At 50.2% G+C, this 14,012-nt stretch overlaps 1 protein-coding gene across 1 annotated transcript; it reads left to right on the top strand.

Moving 5' to 3' along the window:
• The first annotated feature begins 5,214 nt into the window (after window positions 1-5,214).
• On the top strand, window positions 5,215-5,839 carry LOC114838802 (histone H2B). Its single transcript, XM_029118984.2, has one exon. It carries the CDS (start codon window positions 5,413-5,415, stop codon window positions 5,785-5,787), a length of 375 nt encoding a protein of 124 aa, XP_028974817.1. The 5' UTR covers window positions 5,215-5,412; the 3' UTR covers window positions 5,788-5,839.
• The last annotated feature ends 8,173 nt before the right edge of the window (window positions 5,840-14,012 follow it).

The following is a 14,012-nucleotide window of genomic DNA, read 5'->3' as shown; positions in this document are numbered from 1 at the left end:
GAGACACCACTGTAAACGGAAAGCCCTGTCCCACGGTGAGCACATTCGTTGGGGGGGATTCCTTGGGGGAGAAAAAGAGCATAGTTCTCCCATCACACACCGGGAGGACATTATGCCCGGTCAACAATACATCCCATCATTCTGACTGTGGTTCACTCCAAAGGCCCAGAACTGAGACCCAGGCCTAGGGAACCTGACCTATTCCACGTGCTCCATAGAATGACCGGCCGTGGTCTGTACAGTGTCGACGGATCGGCGCGCATGTAGACAACTACGTCTGTTCGGGTGTCCTCGTACAGCATGCCCATGGAAGAGATCATCGGGCAAAGTGATAGTGTTGCCATGTGACACGGTATTCCGTGTCCACGCTGGCCATTGGTTGGGTGAAAGTGTGCTGATGATGAGGGAAAGACATTGCCGGAGTCACTGCTTTGTGCTAGCGGCAACATGTCTCTCCCCCGTGTGGCATCACATCACATGAAAATATGGACAGCCACTTCTGTATGGGAGAATGGGAAGCAGAGCATTTGCCTGATTACAGCTGGCAAAATGTAGCGCTCGACCGGCAGCAAAGCGATCTGAAAGAAGCAATGAGCAAACGACCGAAATCCCGGAAGTAGTTCAGTAATAGTCATCTATGCTTTTCCGGTGCCTTCAGCTAACCTGGTGAGGAGCTGGAGCCAATTTGACCTTTGACCTGCCACCGTTCCCCACGAAAAGGAATGATATTCCTGGCTTGGAATTAGGAATGAAATGGGGTTAAGAGGAACATTGTCAATTGAGGGCTTCTCACGTTTGTTGAAAGGGCCCAAAAGTAAGATTGGGGATCAATCCAAGCATGAACGACCAAAGGACATGTGCATTTCATGTTCAATGAGGGGAGATGAGTCTGTGTGTGGCAACCTGTCTCTCTGTATGTGTGTGTGTGTGTGTGTGTGTGTGTGCGTGTGTGTCCCTTTGAATGAGTGAGTGACTGTGTGCATATGTGTGTCTTACTGAGTCTGTGTGTGTGGGAGAGAGAGAGAGGGAGAGACTGGGCCTGTCCATCTGTCTGTTCATCTATCTGTCTGACTGAGTGTGTGACTGTGTGTGACTGTGTGTGTGTGTGTGTCTGTGAGAGAGAGAGAGAGAGAGAGAGATAGAGAGACTGGGTCTGTCTGTCTGACTGAGTATGTGATTGTGTGTGTCTGTGTCTCACTGAGTGAGTGAGTGAGTGAGTGAGTGAGTGAGTGTGTGAGTGAGTGTGTGAGTGAGTGAGTGTGTGAGTGTGTGAGTGAGTGAGTGAGTGAGTGTATATCTGTGTCTTCCTAAGTTTGTGTGTGTGTGAGTGCGTGTTTGTGAGAGAGAGGGAGAGAGAGACTGGGCCTGTCCATCTGTCTGTTCATCTATCTGTCTGTCTGATTGTGTGACTGTGTGTGTGTCTGTGAGAGAGAGAGAGAGGGAGAGAGAGACTGGGCCTGTCCATCTGTCTGTTCATCTATCTGTCTGTCTGAGTGTGTGACTGTGTGTGTGTGTCTGTGAGAGAGAGAGAGAGAGAGAGAGAGAGGGAGAGAGAGACTGGGTCTGTCTGTCTGACTGAGTATGTGATTGTGTGTGTCTGTGTCTCACTGAGTGAGTGAGTGAGTGTGTGAGTGAGTGAGTGAGTGAGTGAGTGAGTGAGTGAGTGAGTGTATATCTGTGTCTTCCTAAGTTTGTGTGTGTGTGAGTGCGTGTTTGTGAGAGAGAGGGAGAGAGAGACTGGGCCTGTCCATCTGTCTGTTCATCTATCTGTCTGTCTGATTGTGTGACTGTGTGTGTGTCTGTGAGAGAGAGAGAGAGGGAGAGAGAGACTGGGCCTGTCCATCTGTCTGTTCATCTATCTGTCTGTCTGAGTGTGTGACTGTGTGTGTGTGTCTGTGAGAGAGAGAGAGAGAGAGAGAGAGAGAGGGGGAGAGAGAGACTGGGTCTGTCTGTCTGACTGAGTATGTGATTGTGTGTGTCTGTGTCTCACTGAGTGAGTGAGTGAGTGAGTGAGTGAGTGAGTGAGTGAGTGAGTGTGTGAGTGAGTGAGTGAGTGAGTGAGTGTATATCTGTGTCTTCCTAAGTTTGTGTGTGTGTGAGTGCGTGTTTGTGAGAGAGAGGGAGAGAGAGACTGGGCCTGTCCATCTGTCTGTTCATCTATCTGTCTGTCTGATTGTGTGACTGTGTGTGTGTCTGTGAGAGAGAGAGAGAGGGAGAGAGAGACTGGGCCTGTCCATCTGTCTGTTCATCTATCTGTCTGTCTGAGTGTGTGACTGTGTGTGTGTGTCTGTGAGAGAGAGAGAGAGAGAGAGAGAGAGAGAGAGAGAGGGAGAGAGAGACTGGGTCTGTCTGTCTGACTGAGTATGTGATTGTGTGTGTCTGTGTCTCACTGAGTGAGTGAGTGAGTGAGTGAGTGAGTGAGTGTATATCTGTGTCTTCCTAAGTTTGTGTGTGTGTGAGTGCGTGTTTGTGAGAGAGAGGGAGAGAGAGACTGGGCCTGTCCATCTGTCTGTTCATCTATCTGTCTGTCTGATTGTGTGACTGTGTGTGTGTCTGTGAGAGAGAGAGAGAGGGAGAGAGAGACTGGGCCTGTCCATCTGTCTGTTCATCTATCTGTCTGTCTGAGTGTGTGACTGTGTGTGTGTGTCTGTGAGAGAGAGAGAGAGAGAGAGAGAGAGAGAGAGAGGGAGAGAGAGACTGGGTCTATCTGTCTGACTGAGTATGTGATTGTGTGTGTCTGTGTCTCACTGAGTGAGTGAGTGAGTGAGTGAGTGTGTGAGTGAGTGTGTGAGTGAGTGAGTGAGTGAGTGTATATCTGTGTCTTCCTGAGTGTGTGTGTGTGTGTGTGTGTGTGTGAGTGCGTGTTTGTGTGAGAGAGAGAGGGACTGGGTCTGTCTGTCTGTTGATCCTCCACTCTGTCTGTCTGAGTGTGTGTCTGTGTCTATCTGAGTGAGTGAGTGAGTGAGTGAGTGAGTGAGTGAGTGCATTTGTGTGTCCTTCTGACTCTGTGTGTGTTTGGGAGAGAGAGAGACTGGGTCTGTCCATTTGTTTGTTCATCTGACTGTCTGTCTGTCTTTGTGTGTGACTGTGTGTGTGTCTGTGCAAGAGAGAGAGGGAGAAAGAGACTGGGTCAGTGTGTCTGTCCCTCTCTATGTCTGTCTGTCTGTCTGTCTGTCTGTCTTTCATTCCGTCTGTATGAGTGTGTGACTCTGTGTGTGTGTTTGGTTGTCTGTCTGCGTGTGAGTCTGTGTAAGTGTGGGTGTTTGGGTGTCATTCCGGTTCCCATACCCTCTGAGTGGACTGTGGAGAAGTTCTTTGGTGTGAATTGTGTGATCTTTGGACTTGGGGAACCCCTTTGGGGGGGGGAGTCCTGTGTGTCTTTTTCTTGGAAAAGGCTATGTGCACGCAAGTCCACGCACACAATGATTCCAAATTGAGCGTTGAGAACATAATGCCTGTCATCCAGCAGGTGGGGGCAAAACCCCTCCTTTCCGTGAGCTCCCAGTGTTTTGGACCTTTCCGCTTTCTCGGTCCTTCCGCTATACTGTGGCCTACCGACAAGACCCTCAGCGTATTCTGTGTATTCCATTCGATCCGCTGCAAGGGGAAGTAATGCGGTCCTCTGCTCTTTGTTGTTTTGTGTCGCCCTGCCAGCGGCGTATTGAATGGCACAGTAGGTTGAGATTCTAGTGTGGAACAGAGTGTCACTGTGCAGTGGGTTTTCTGCAGGTTTGGCCGTCCTAGGTGTTCTAGGAGAATGAGTAGCAGTGTTCCGAAGGGGGCCACTGTGACATCGTCAGGGCAGACATAATACGAACGGTCCGATGCAGCGCGCCGGAGTCTCTCAGTTCCCAGTGCACGGTCAGGCCTGGGACCCAAAAGGCCTGTGGTTTGTCTTTGGATATGCTCCATCGAATGCCAGGCCTGATTCTATGGACAATCCAATTGGGAAGACCCATAGAAGGTTTGGATGAGCAACAGGTGCTCCTAGGGCCTACTGGTTTTCTGGGGTTTGACAATCATTCTGATCATGTCTGTGATATGTGGCCTTGAAGGAATTCTCGGGCCAAGTCTCTCTGCCTGTCTGGGAGTGTAACGGCCTGCCTTTGTGACTGTCTATGTTTGTGGGACTGTCTCTCTCTCTCTCTCTCTCTCTCTCTCTCTCTCTCTCTCTCTCTCTCTGTCCGTCCTTGTGTGTGACTGTTGTGTGTGTGTGAGAGAGAGAGAGAGAGAGACTGTCCCTGCCTGCCTGCCTGCCTGCCTGTGTGATGGATTTCAGATGGATAACTTGCTATTGCTCACAGATCCATTTGTGATTTCAGTCCTATACTTCACCGGGTTCTGACTTGGGGGAGAAAAGGGAAACCTTCCGTTTCCGTGGCCTTTGTTGTGGAGGCGTTCCTAGCACGGGCTCCCTCCCTCCCTCCCTCGTACTGTAGGTTGTGTGTGTGCCGCTGGTTTCAATCAGGTCCTCCAAGCACCCATAATTTCGCTGCGCACGCCTCGTTCGCACTCATTCATTCACTAGAAGCGATCCAGTCTAGTCGACACGATGTCAGGAAGAGGAAAAGGGGGTAAAGGACTCGGGAAAGGAGGAGCCAAGCGCCATCGCAAAGTTCTCCGCGATAACATCCAGGGAATCACCAAGCCCGCCATCCGCCGCCTGGCTCGCCGTGGCGGTGTGAAGCGCATCTCTGGTCTGATCTACGAGGAGACCCGCGGTGTCCTGAAAGTGTTCCTGGAGAACGTGATCCGTGACGCGGTCACTTACACAGAGCACGCCAAGAGAAAGACCGTGACCGCCATGGACGTGGTTTACGCTCTGAAACGCCAGGGACGCACCCTGTACGGCTTCGGCGGGTAAAGGCTTTGTCCTCTCAACTCGAGCATTCCATCTTGAACCCAAAGGCTCTTTTAAGAGCCACCCATATCCGCTTGAAAAGAGTCTATTCCATCCATGTCGTACCGGGGTCACGTGGGACACAAACATGAGCCGCACGCACGCACGCACGCTGCGCGAGTGGACTTGGCCCAATGAAACCGGTGCCCTTCCCAGTAGCCCCAAATGTGGCTTTTTGCCCCTATGAATGACGCAAGGGTGTCACCTGTTGTTTGTTCTATAAATAGGAGGAGGAGGATGATGATGAAGGCTCTGCACTTTGCTCCAGCCGGGCCGTGTACAGTCGAGCTCAGCCTTGCCAGGCTGGGCCGCGCCATGACATCTCTCGGAGGGCCGGTGTTCTGGCGGGATCCGAGCCGTGACTGCGAGGGGGAGGGGGAGGGGGGGGAGCCCTGTGAGCTCCGCACATGTGACGCGTTCTCAGGCAAGTTCATTTGCATGGGCGCCTCTTCATAGGAGCGGTTAGCGCCCTCCCCTTCTCATTCGTTTGTGAGCAGCAACGAGCCATCGTCATGCCCGAGCCAGCGAAGTCCGCGCCCAAGAAGGGCTCCAAGAAAGCCGTGACCAAGACCGCGGGAAAAGGCGGCAAGAAGCGCCGAAAGTCCAGGAAGGAGAGCTACGCCATCTACGTGTACAAAGTCCTGAAGCAGGTCCACCCCGACACCGGCATCTCGTCCAAGGCCATGGGGATCATGAACTCTTTCGTGAACGACATCTTTGAGCGCATCGCCGGCGAGTCCTCTCGCCTGGCCCACTACAACAAGAGGTCTACCATCACGTCCAGGGAGATCCAGACGGCCGTGCGCCTGCTGCTTCCCGGCGAGCTGGCCAAACACGCCGTGTCCGAGGGCACCAAGGCCGTGACCAAGTACACGAGTTCCAAGTAAAGCGCCGGCAACCAGGGCGCTTTCCCAACCCAAAGGCTCTTTTAAGAGCCACCCACGGTGTCCGTAAAAGCGCAATGTCCGTGCCAAGTGATGAGGGCGCCTATTAGACGGCAGGGCCCAGGTGGCGAGGTGATGTGCGGCCCCTTTGAGGGAACGGAACGAGTGTAGCGTTTGACTGAGCTCATGGCCTGTCTCCAGTGTAGCCTTCCCCTGTCTCCAGTGTAGCCTTCCCCTGTCTCCAGTGTAGCCGTCCCCTGTCTCCAGTGTAGCCGTCCCCTGTCTCCAGTGTAGCCTTCCCCTGTCTCCAGTGTAGCCTTCCCCTGTCTCCAGTGTAGCCTTTCCCTCTCCACATTGTAGCCTTCCCCTGTCTCCAGTGTAGCCTTTCCCTCTCCACATTGTAGCCTTCCCCTCTCCTGTCTCCAGTGTAGCCTTTCCCTCTCCACAGTGTAGCCTTCCCCTGTCTCCAGTGTAGCCTTTCCCTCTCCACATTGTAGCCTTCCCCTGTCTCCAGTGTAGCCTTTCCCTCTCCACATTGTAGCCTTCCCCTCTCCTGTCTCCAGTGTAGCCTTTCCCTCTCCACATTGTAGCCTTCCCCTGTCTCCAGTGTAGCCTTCCCCTCTCCACATTGTAGCCTTTCCCTCTCCTGTCTCCAGTGTAGCCTTTCCCTCTCCTGTCTCCAGTGTAGCCTTTCCCTCTCCTGTCTCCAGTGTAGCCTTCCCCTCTCCACATTGTAGCCTTCCCCTCTCCTGTCTATAGTGTAGCCTTCCCCTCTCCTGTCTCCAGTGTAGCCTTTCCCTCTCCACATTGTAGCCTTCCCCTGTCTCCAGTGTAGCCTTTCCCTCTCCACATTGTAGCCTTCCCCTCTCCTGTCTCCAGTGTAGCCTTCCCCTCTCCACATTGTAGCCTTTCCCTCTCCTGTCTCCAGTGTAGCCTTCCCCTCTCCTGTCTCCAGTGTAGCCTTTCCCTCTCCACATTGTAGCCTTCCCCTGTCTCCAGTGTAGCCTTTCCCTCTCCACATTGTAGCCTTTCCCTCTCCTGTCTCCAGTGTAGCCTTCCCCTATGGGGCCACAGGGTGTAGCATGCTTGGGAACCCTCACTCGATTCACCTGCACCTCGTTTGGGGCACTACATGCGCGGCGGCCGGGCCTGGGAGGCGCCAGCCACACAGCGCCAGCCACGAAGACCCGCAGACACAAAGACCCTGACTCCGACACACAGAGTCACACTGAGGGAGTCAAGCGTGGGGAGGCAACACACCAACCAGGTAGGAACAACCCAAGCCCACATCACCCCACATGCCACAATGCACAGTCCACAACGCGACCCCTATACCCACGGCCAGCGCCCAACCACGACCAACAAGCCATCCCCAGACAATCCCCAAGCCGCAGCCGACCAGTCATGAGCCCATCCACAATGGCCATCGGCCTACGGTGCCTGGTCCATGGAACGAGCCACCAATAAAAATGCCTCCATGACGGTCTGAAGACCCTACTGACAAGCAACGCACACACACACCTAACATCCATTGACGACAGTAGTAGCTGATGTGGAATGAAACCCCCATTCAGTCCCTACTGATCCCCTCAGTTGGAGAACCAACATTGGGTGTTCTTTGGCACACGCCGAGCTGTCCGCAAAGTGTGTGCCAGAATGTTTCTTTCCATGTAGGGGTTTCCTTGGATATCATCTGTTCTCCATGCACAAACTGAGTGCTTTGTTTAATACAGAAATGTCATCGAGATTCCTCGTTTCCCTGACCTAAACTAATGCATTAATTACCATTCCTTGTTTTACTTGATTTGGTTTACCTGATCCTGTCCCATGAGCTTTTCACCCTATGGCTGCCCTTCTATGCTTCTACATGGTATCAACAATGCAATCAAATAAATATGTGTTGCTTTTTTTCTATGTCTATTTTATTTATATACAAATGCATATTGAATAGCTGTAACATTATGGATTAAGAGTCCCACCTATGAGATCTATTGACCCTAGATCTATGCAAGATAAAGGATAATTGACATCACCTGGTAAGTGATTGAGTAGAAGAGGCTGCAAGGGCTCTAAATGCTACAAGTAGGCACTGGACAGCACTTTGGACATTTCACCCTGGGGACGCTGGAACATGTTGCACGCTATTGTGGGTTTGGGACTTCATACCATCATATGACAAACTACACAAAGTTTGGACTATATGAACCATTAGTGAGCTTTGTGTTTAAACTTATATGTGAGCCTCTTTTATTCTAACCATGTTGACGTCAGAATTGGTTGCTCCTTCCATGCTTGTTTGTTTACCATCCATGCCATACAAGGTAGGTTTGCCATGAGTTTTCTCTCACATCCAGCCTTCCCCTGGTATCCCCGATATCTCACATTACAAAGCTATGAACTGTGGGGAATTCCCTCAGGCAAAGTCTACGGAAATGCAGACTTCCAAAAAGGGTGCATAAAGGGCTCAAAATGTCATTGGCATTATGGACTTCACTGGAGATGTGGCCTTATTACACTATACATGTTACACTTGAGCAGTAAGCCATCATGGTCTCTCCCCACATAATTTCCTTTTTTATGAAATGGAGGTCCAACCTTGTATATCTAGGCTGGACAGACAGAAACCTTTGGTTTTCTGGGTGGAATTAGTTGCATTGCATTCATCATGGAGGCCAGGAGATTAATATGACCTTATATCCAGGCTGACTGATGTCATTTGAGAGGAATCAAGGAAAAACAGGCCTTATTTTACACAGTTCTTTCACCCTGGCTCTTCCTATCACTTGAGCCATGTGGCACCAACTTGTCTTCAGAACCTGTTCTAGACCAAAACGAAAAGCCCATTACTGCTATGCATGCAGCCCCACTAGTATAAGGAGGACAGAGTCATACAATAAATCATACACATGTCATACATTTGTATCTTTAATGAACTGCAATTTACACTTTTCATTTAAATCCATTGTCATCTACAGTTAGCCTTTGACATTTCTGAAATACCTGTGCATTTCCTAAACTTGTTGTCTCATTGTGATCCAATGGAAAAAAGGTTAGATGTGCAGACCTGCCTGTGTAATTCAGACCATTCTCTAAAAATATATTTATATTTATTTTCAAGTCACACATGTATTCTATTCAGGACAATCTCTGCTAAAGGGGTTTCACCATTCACAGTTTGAGATCAACGGAAAGTACTTCAACCCAGGCCTAAAGCTGAAAGGAGTCATCCATGATGGCCTAGCCCAAGAAATGATGAAATACACAAAATACCCAAAAGACTATCAGTGTGAAGAGGTAGCAGCAGCTTTGATGAGGTCCCATCCTTGTTCTAATTTTATTAATATTTATTTTCAGGTGATTGCAGTGTTCTTGTAGATCACCACCAAGCCACTCTAATTACAGTTCATGTCACAGCAGGACCACTTCTCAGACAAGCTGATGTAGATCTTCAAGAGCAAAGGAAGAGTGAAGGGCCAAAGGATCAAGGACATCCTGCCAATTTAAGACTCCATTAGTAGAAATGCATATAGCACCTTTTTCACTGTATTGGGGTGATTATTGTAAGGTTTTCCTGTCCATTGCTGCTCATTTAAATGCCTTTGATAAATAGTTAACAGCATGCTTATATAGCGCTTTTATCCAAATCACTTTAATGTTTGCATTTCATTCACTCACTTAAACAACAACAGCTCGGTAAATCATGCAAGGCAACTATCAGCTGGTTGGGGGCTTTAGAGGTACATGGTCCTGCTCAGGGACACCTCAACAGATACCACCCTCTGGTCTTCAGACAACCTGTTCTCCTCCCATGCCACTGTTGCACCCACATTTGGCTGAACTCTTTCACCCCTACTTTAGTGTGACAACAAGAACACCAGGAGGCAGTGTATCCTGAGAAGCCTTGTCATCTAACTCAATGCAGATCCAAATGCATTCTTCAAGGAATGCCTTGTAAATGTATCACTGTTTCCTGTGTAGAGTCAAACAGTCTTACCCACTCTTATTTCTCCCCTGGCACACTCGTTATAATAAGAAAATCACATGGCACGCCATCTAACCATGGCTAGATGTCTTAGGCCAAATGTTTCGGGCTATGACACAGGCTGATTGCTGATTTGAACCCCAACAACTGATGGACTGAGCATCTAATCTGCTTCTGTAAACTGGAGTTAATTATCTAAAAATGCTTATTTATATTTTATCTATATGGTTTTCAGTTTGGGGTGGTCAGAAGTTTGCTTAATACAAATGTTTGGTTTTTGTTATTGTTCAGGCTACTGCCACTGAGAATGCAGAGAGGAACATTGCACTCACTGTCATAGGGATTTACATGATCCAAAGAGAAGGGGATGGGGAGCCAGAGGTTGTGGAAATTGTGATCCAAGGCGTTGTGTCCTGAGCCACATAGGCAGTGTCATCATGGGGTTCATCATGCTGTTTTGGCTCATTTATGCCCTTGATCTAAGCTTTCCGGACAACCTTAAGTACACCATAATGAATTTGGATGATTTGAAGATTTATGCAAAGATATAGCAGCTGAAAATCAGGTTGTTTGCAAAAGAGGTAAACACCAGGATACAAAGCACATTGTCCTTATTTAGTTACCATATTCAGTTTCCCTTTATTTAATTTCCTTATTAGATCATTTGGGAGTTGTTGTTTTTTTGTTTGATTTTCATCTCATGGATGTTTTCCTTGTTCTGACATTTTAAACACAGCAGTGTAAGTGGCACTGTACAGATCTTTTTAGTTTTCACCCATTGTTTCACCCGTTGTTACAGACGTAACCGTGGTGGATTCTCATTCCGCTTGCTGTGACGACATCAAACGGCATGTAACGCCGCTGGCTTTCGCCTCCGTCTCGCTACCTGTCCTCCTTGATCATTCCAGTCCTGTCTGCCCTACTCGGCGTCTCCTTGGCAACGCATCCCCGCTCAGGGTGCAACGTCCGCGAATGCAAATGCCGGGCTCCTCTCTCTCCCGCCATTCACAGGCTACCGAGCATCCTGTGAGTTCACCTGTTGTTACAGACGTAACCGTGGTGGCTCCTCATCCCGCTCGCTATAAGGTGATCAAACGCCAGGCAACGCTGCCGGCTTTCGCTGCCATCTCGCTACCTGCTTTTTCTGATCTTCTCAGCCCAGTCTGCTCTACTCGGCATCTTCTTGGCAACACGTCCCCACTCAGGGTGCAATGTCCACATATGCAAATGCCAGGCTCCGCTCTCACTCAGGTTCCTATGGGTGAGGGCACAGCTTAATCTGTACAGCAGGATGGCTCAGTGGCTAGCGTGCTTGGCTCTTGATCGGCGGACCAGGCTTTGCCTCCTGAGGCGGCACTTGTGTTTTCTCATCCCTTTCTTTCCCTGCCCTCCTTGGGTCATGTCTCTTCCTCTCGGGTCAAGCTCAGCAGCAGTAAGGGCAGAGAGGGAATTCAAACTTTTCCTCACCAACACCCCCCAACTCCTTGCTCTTCCTCTCTCAGAGCATTATTGGGAGTGGTGTCGGCATTGTACCATGTCAGCCTGTCTCGATCGAACAATCAAGCAGGGTTATCTGGTCCAGTTTCACTCGGCTCCAACCCCTTCTAGGGGATAGTGGAGTCGGTGATGTCATCACCTGACAGAGCATCCGCCCTACTGTCAGAGGTGATGGAATTGCTGAGCAAAGGAGCGGTCTCCGAGGTCCCGGAAGATCTCAGGCAGGACGTCTTTTACTCCCGTTACTTCCTGGTTCCCAAGAGGACAGGAGGAGTGAGGCCGATCTTAGATTTGCACAATCTGAAATGCGCATGTAGCCAGACGTCCGTTCCGCATGCTCACCACCAGTCGTCTGCTGGAGGCCTTCCTGCCAGGGGATTTCTGTTCGAGCATAGATCTCAAGGATGCTTACTTCCATGTCCCGATCATTCGCAAGCACAGGAAGTTCTTCCAATTTGCCTTTCAGGGCAAGGTATACGAGTTTACAGGATCCCATTCGGCTACGCTCTAGCCCCATGCACCTTCTCCAAATGTCTGGAGGCGGCGCTGGAGCCCCTACACAGAGAGGGCATCAGGATTCTGGCCAATCTAGATGACCTCGTGATTCTAGCGTCGTCCCTGGAATTGGCCAGTGCGCACACTGTCCGAGTGGTGTCGGGTCTCGCGGTGAATTGGAAGAAGAGAGCGCCGAGGCCAGCCCAGCAGGTTTCTTACCTGGGTCTGGTCATGGACACATGCACAATGAGAGCGTGCATTTTGGACATGCGGGCTCTCGATCTGCCCTCAACCTGTGCCCTCAACCGGTTCAGGCCATCATGTCCCTGCTGGGCCTACAGGCCTGGTTCACCACATCAACCTGCTGGAACTGGACACGGTCTTATTGGTGCTGATGCATTTCTCAGACCTAGTCGAGGGCCGCGATGTCCTGATTCACTCAGACAGTCGAGCCACGGTCACGTACATCAATCGCCAAGGGGGGGTCAGGTCTCCTGCTCTCCACCGGTCTGCAACGCATCTTTGGCTATGGGCGCGTGCCCATCTCCGCTCCCTGACTGCAACTCACATTCCGGGCCATCTGAATGTGGGCGCGGACATGATGTCTCGGGGTGGCCTCCATCACGACAAATGGCGTCTCCACTCAGATATCGTCTCCCTCATCTGGCAGAGGTTTGGGGAAGCTCAGGTGGACCTGTTCGCGTCCAGACGGAACGCACACTGTCACCTGTGGTTCTCCCTGTCCCATACGGATAGCCCCCATTCTGGGGGTGGACACTTTTGCACACCACCCATGGCCTCAGGGCCTCCTGTACGCATTTCCTCTGGAGAAAACCAGGTACCAGGTACTCAGGTACCAGATACTCAGGTCCGGAACCAGGGAGGACGCCAGAGAGGTTTCCAGAGGCGGAATGCCCTTGCTCAGCACCTCCAACCTCCCCTCCACAGTAGTGAAGGCGAGATGTGACTTCACGGTCCCCCAGGTCATAAAAGGCGCGCTCCACGCCTCTTCTGCGTATTTAGAGCTAGAACGCCGCCACACCCGCTCAGCCGATCGAGGGGGGGAGCAGTTCCCGAGGTGGGCGGAGACGTCACTGTTCCGGTCTTCTCAGCTGCTGCCCCAGACTCCTGAAAGGAGTCCTCCTCAGAGAGGAGAGAGAGGACGTCTGCAAGAGGGACCTCTTCAGTGAAAAATCCCAGCCGCTCCATCCTCTCCGGTAAAGGGCTCATACAGGCTCCTCTGTAGCACCCTTACGAGCGTGAAGCGGCCCTAGACACGCATAACACAAAGTGTGTGTGTCCACAGCCAGGTCCAGCTCGTCACAGTGGCATACTGACAAAGAAGCCAGAGGCCGGGGTGCCACCAGTGTTGTGGAAAAACCACAAAAGTCCACAACGACTAAAACAAAAAGCACTTCAACTCAGGAACTTGTGAATCCAATAGACTTTAATGAAAATCTTACAAGAATGACAGACATCAAAGCCAGACCCTTCTACAGATACGCCCAAATTCTGAGTCCAGGATCATGGCTTTTATACAAAATTTTACCCATAACGCTATCTGACCATCCCTTTTGGAAGTCCCCTGGGATGGGGCCTTCTCCTTTGTTCTCTGTTTCTTCCCAAGTGTCCTTAATTAAAACACCTAACTCATGACAACGTTATGGTTCACTTTTGGGTCACACTTCAAATGAACTCAAGAAAAGCAACCTCATGTTTCATCTTTGGGTCACTTTATCCAATGAACTCAAAAAGGCCATAAATCACAGTCATACATGTCTCAACACAGGAGGATGGCCACTCATGATGGCTCTCGAGACTTGATACATATATCATGATGATTTTGTACTTTTACTGTCCCTGAGTGTGTGGCCGGAGTGTAATATTCGAGAGGTTACTACCAAAGTGTCTGGATTGCAAATTAATATATATTTCACACAACAAGTCATTAAACATGCATATTGATATATTCATAAAACGTGTGATTATATATGTAATTAGAAAATTCCCTCACACCAGTGAAGAAGCCGCTCCAGCGGCTAAAGACGGTGAAGTCATCCTTGACTGTAGTAGAAAATCACCTAAATGCATAAAATGTGACTTTCTCGTGAAGAAAGAAGGGTGGCAGATTGGGGTGTATCGACCTCTTTTATAGCCATGGGGCAGATGGCCTAGAGAGGTGCTATTTGCATATTTAAATTTTCAGTGCCTGCCTATTGGCAGAGAGGGTAAACCAATAGGAGCAAAGCCCCTA

Source organism: Esox lucius, chromosome 13, assembly GCF_011004845.1.
Source record: "Esox lucius isolate fEsoLuc1 chromosome 13, fEsoLuc1.pri, whole genome shotgun sequence".
Taxonomy (NCBI): Eukaryota; Metazoa; Chordata; class Actinopteri; order Esociformes; family Esocidae; genus Esox; species Esox lucius.
Note: the sequence above shows the minus strand (reverse complement) of the source record. Positions and strands in the feature narration are given on the sequence as shown.

Bases quoted from the DNA above. Each gene is read 5' to 3' on its own strand.
- LOC114838802 (XM_029118984.2), top strand. From the start codon at position 5,413: ATGCCCGAGCCAGCGAAGTCCGCGCCCAAGAAGGGCTCCAAGAAAGCC.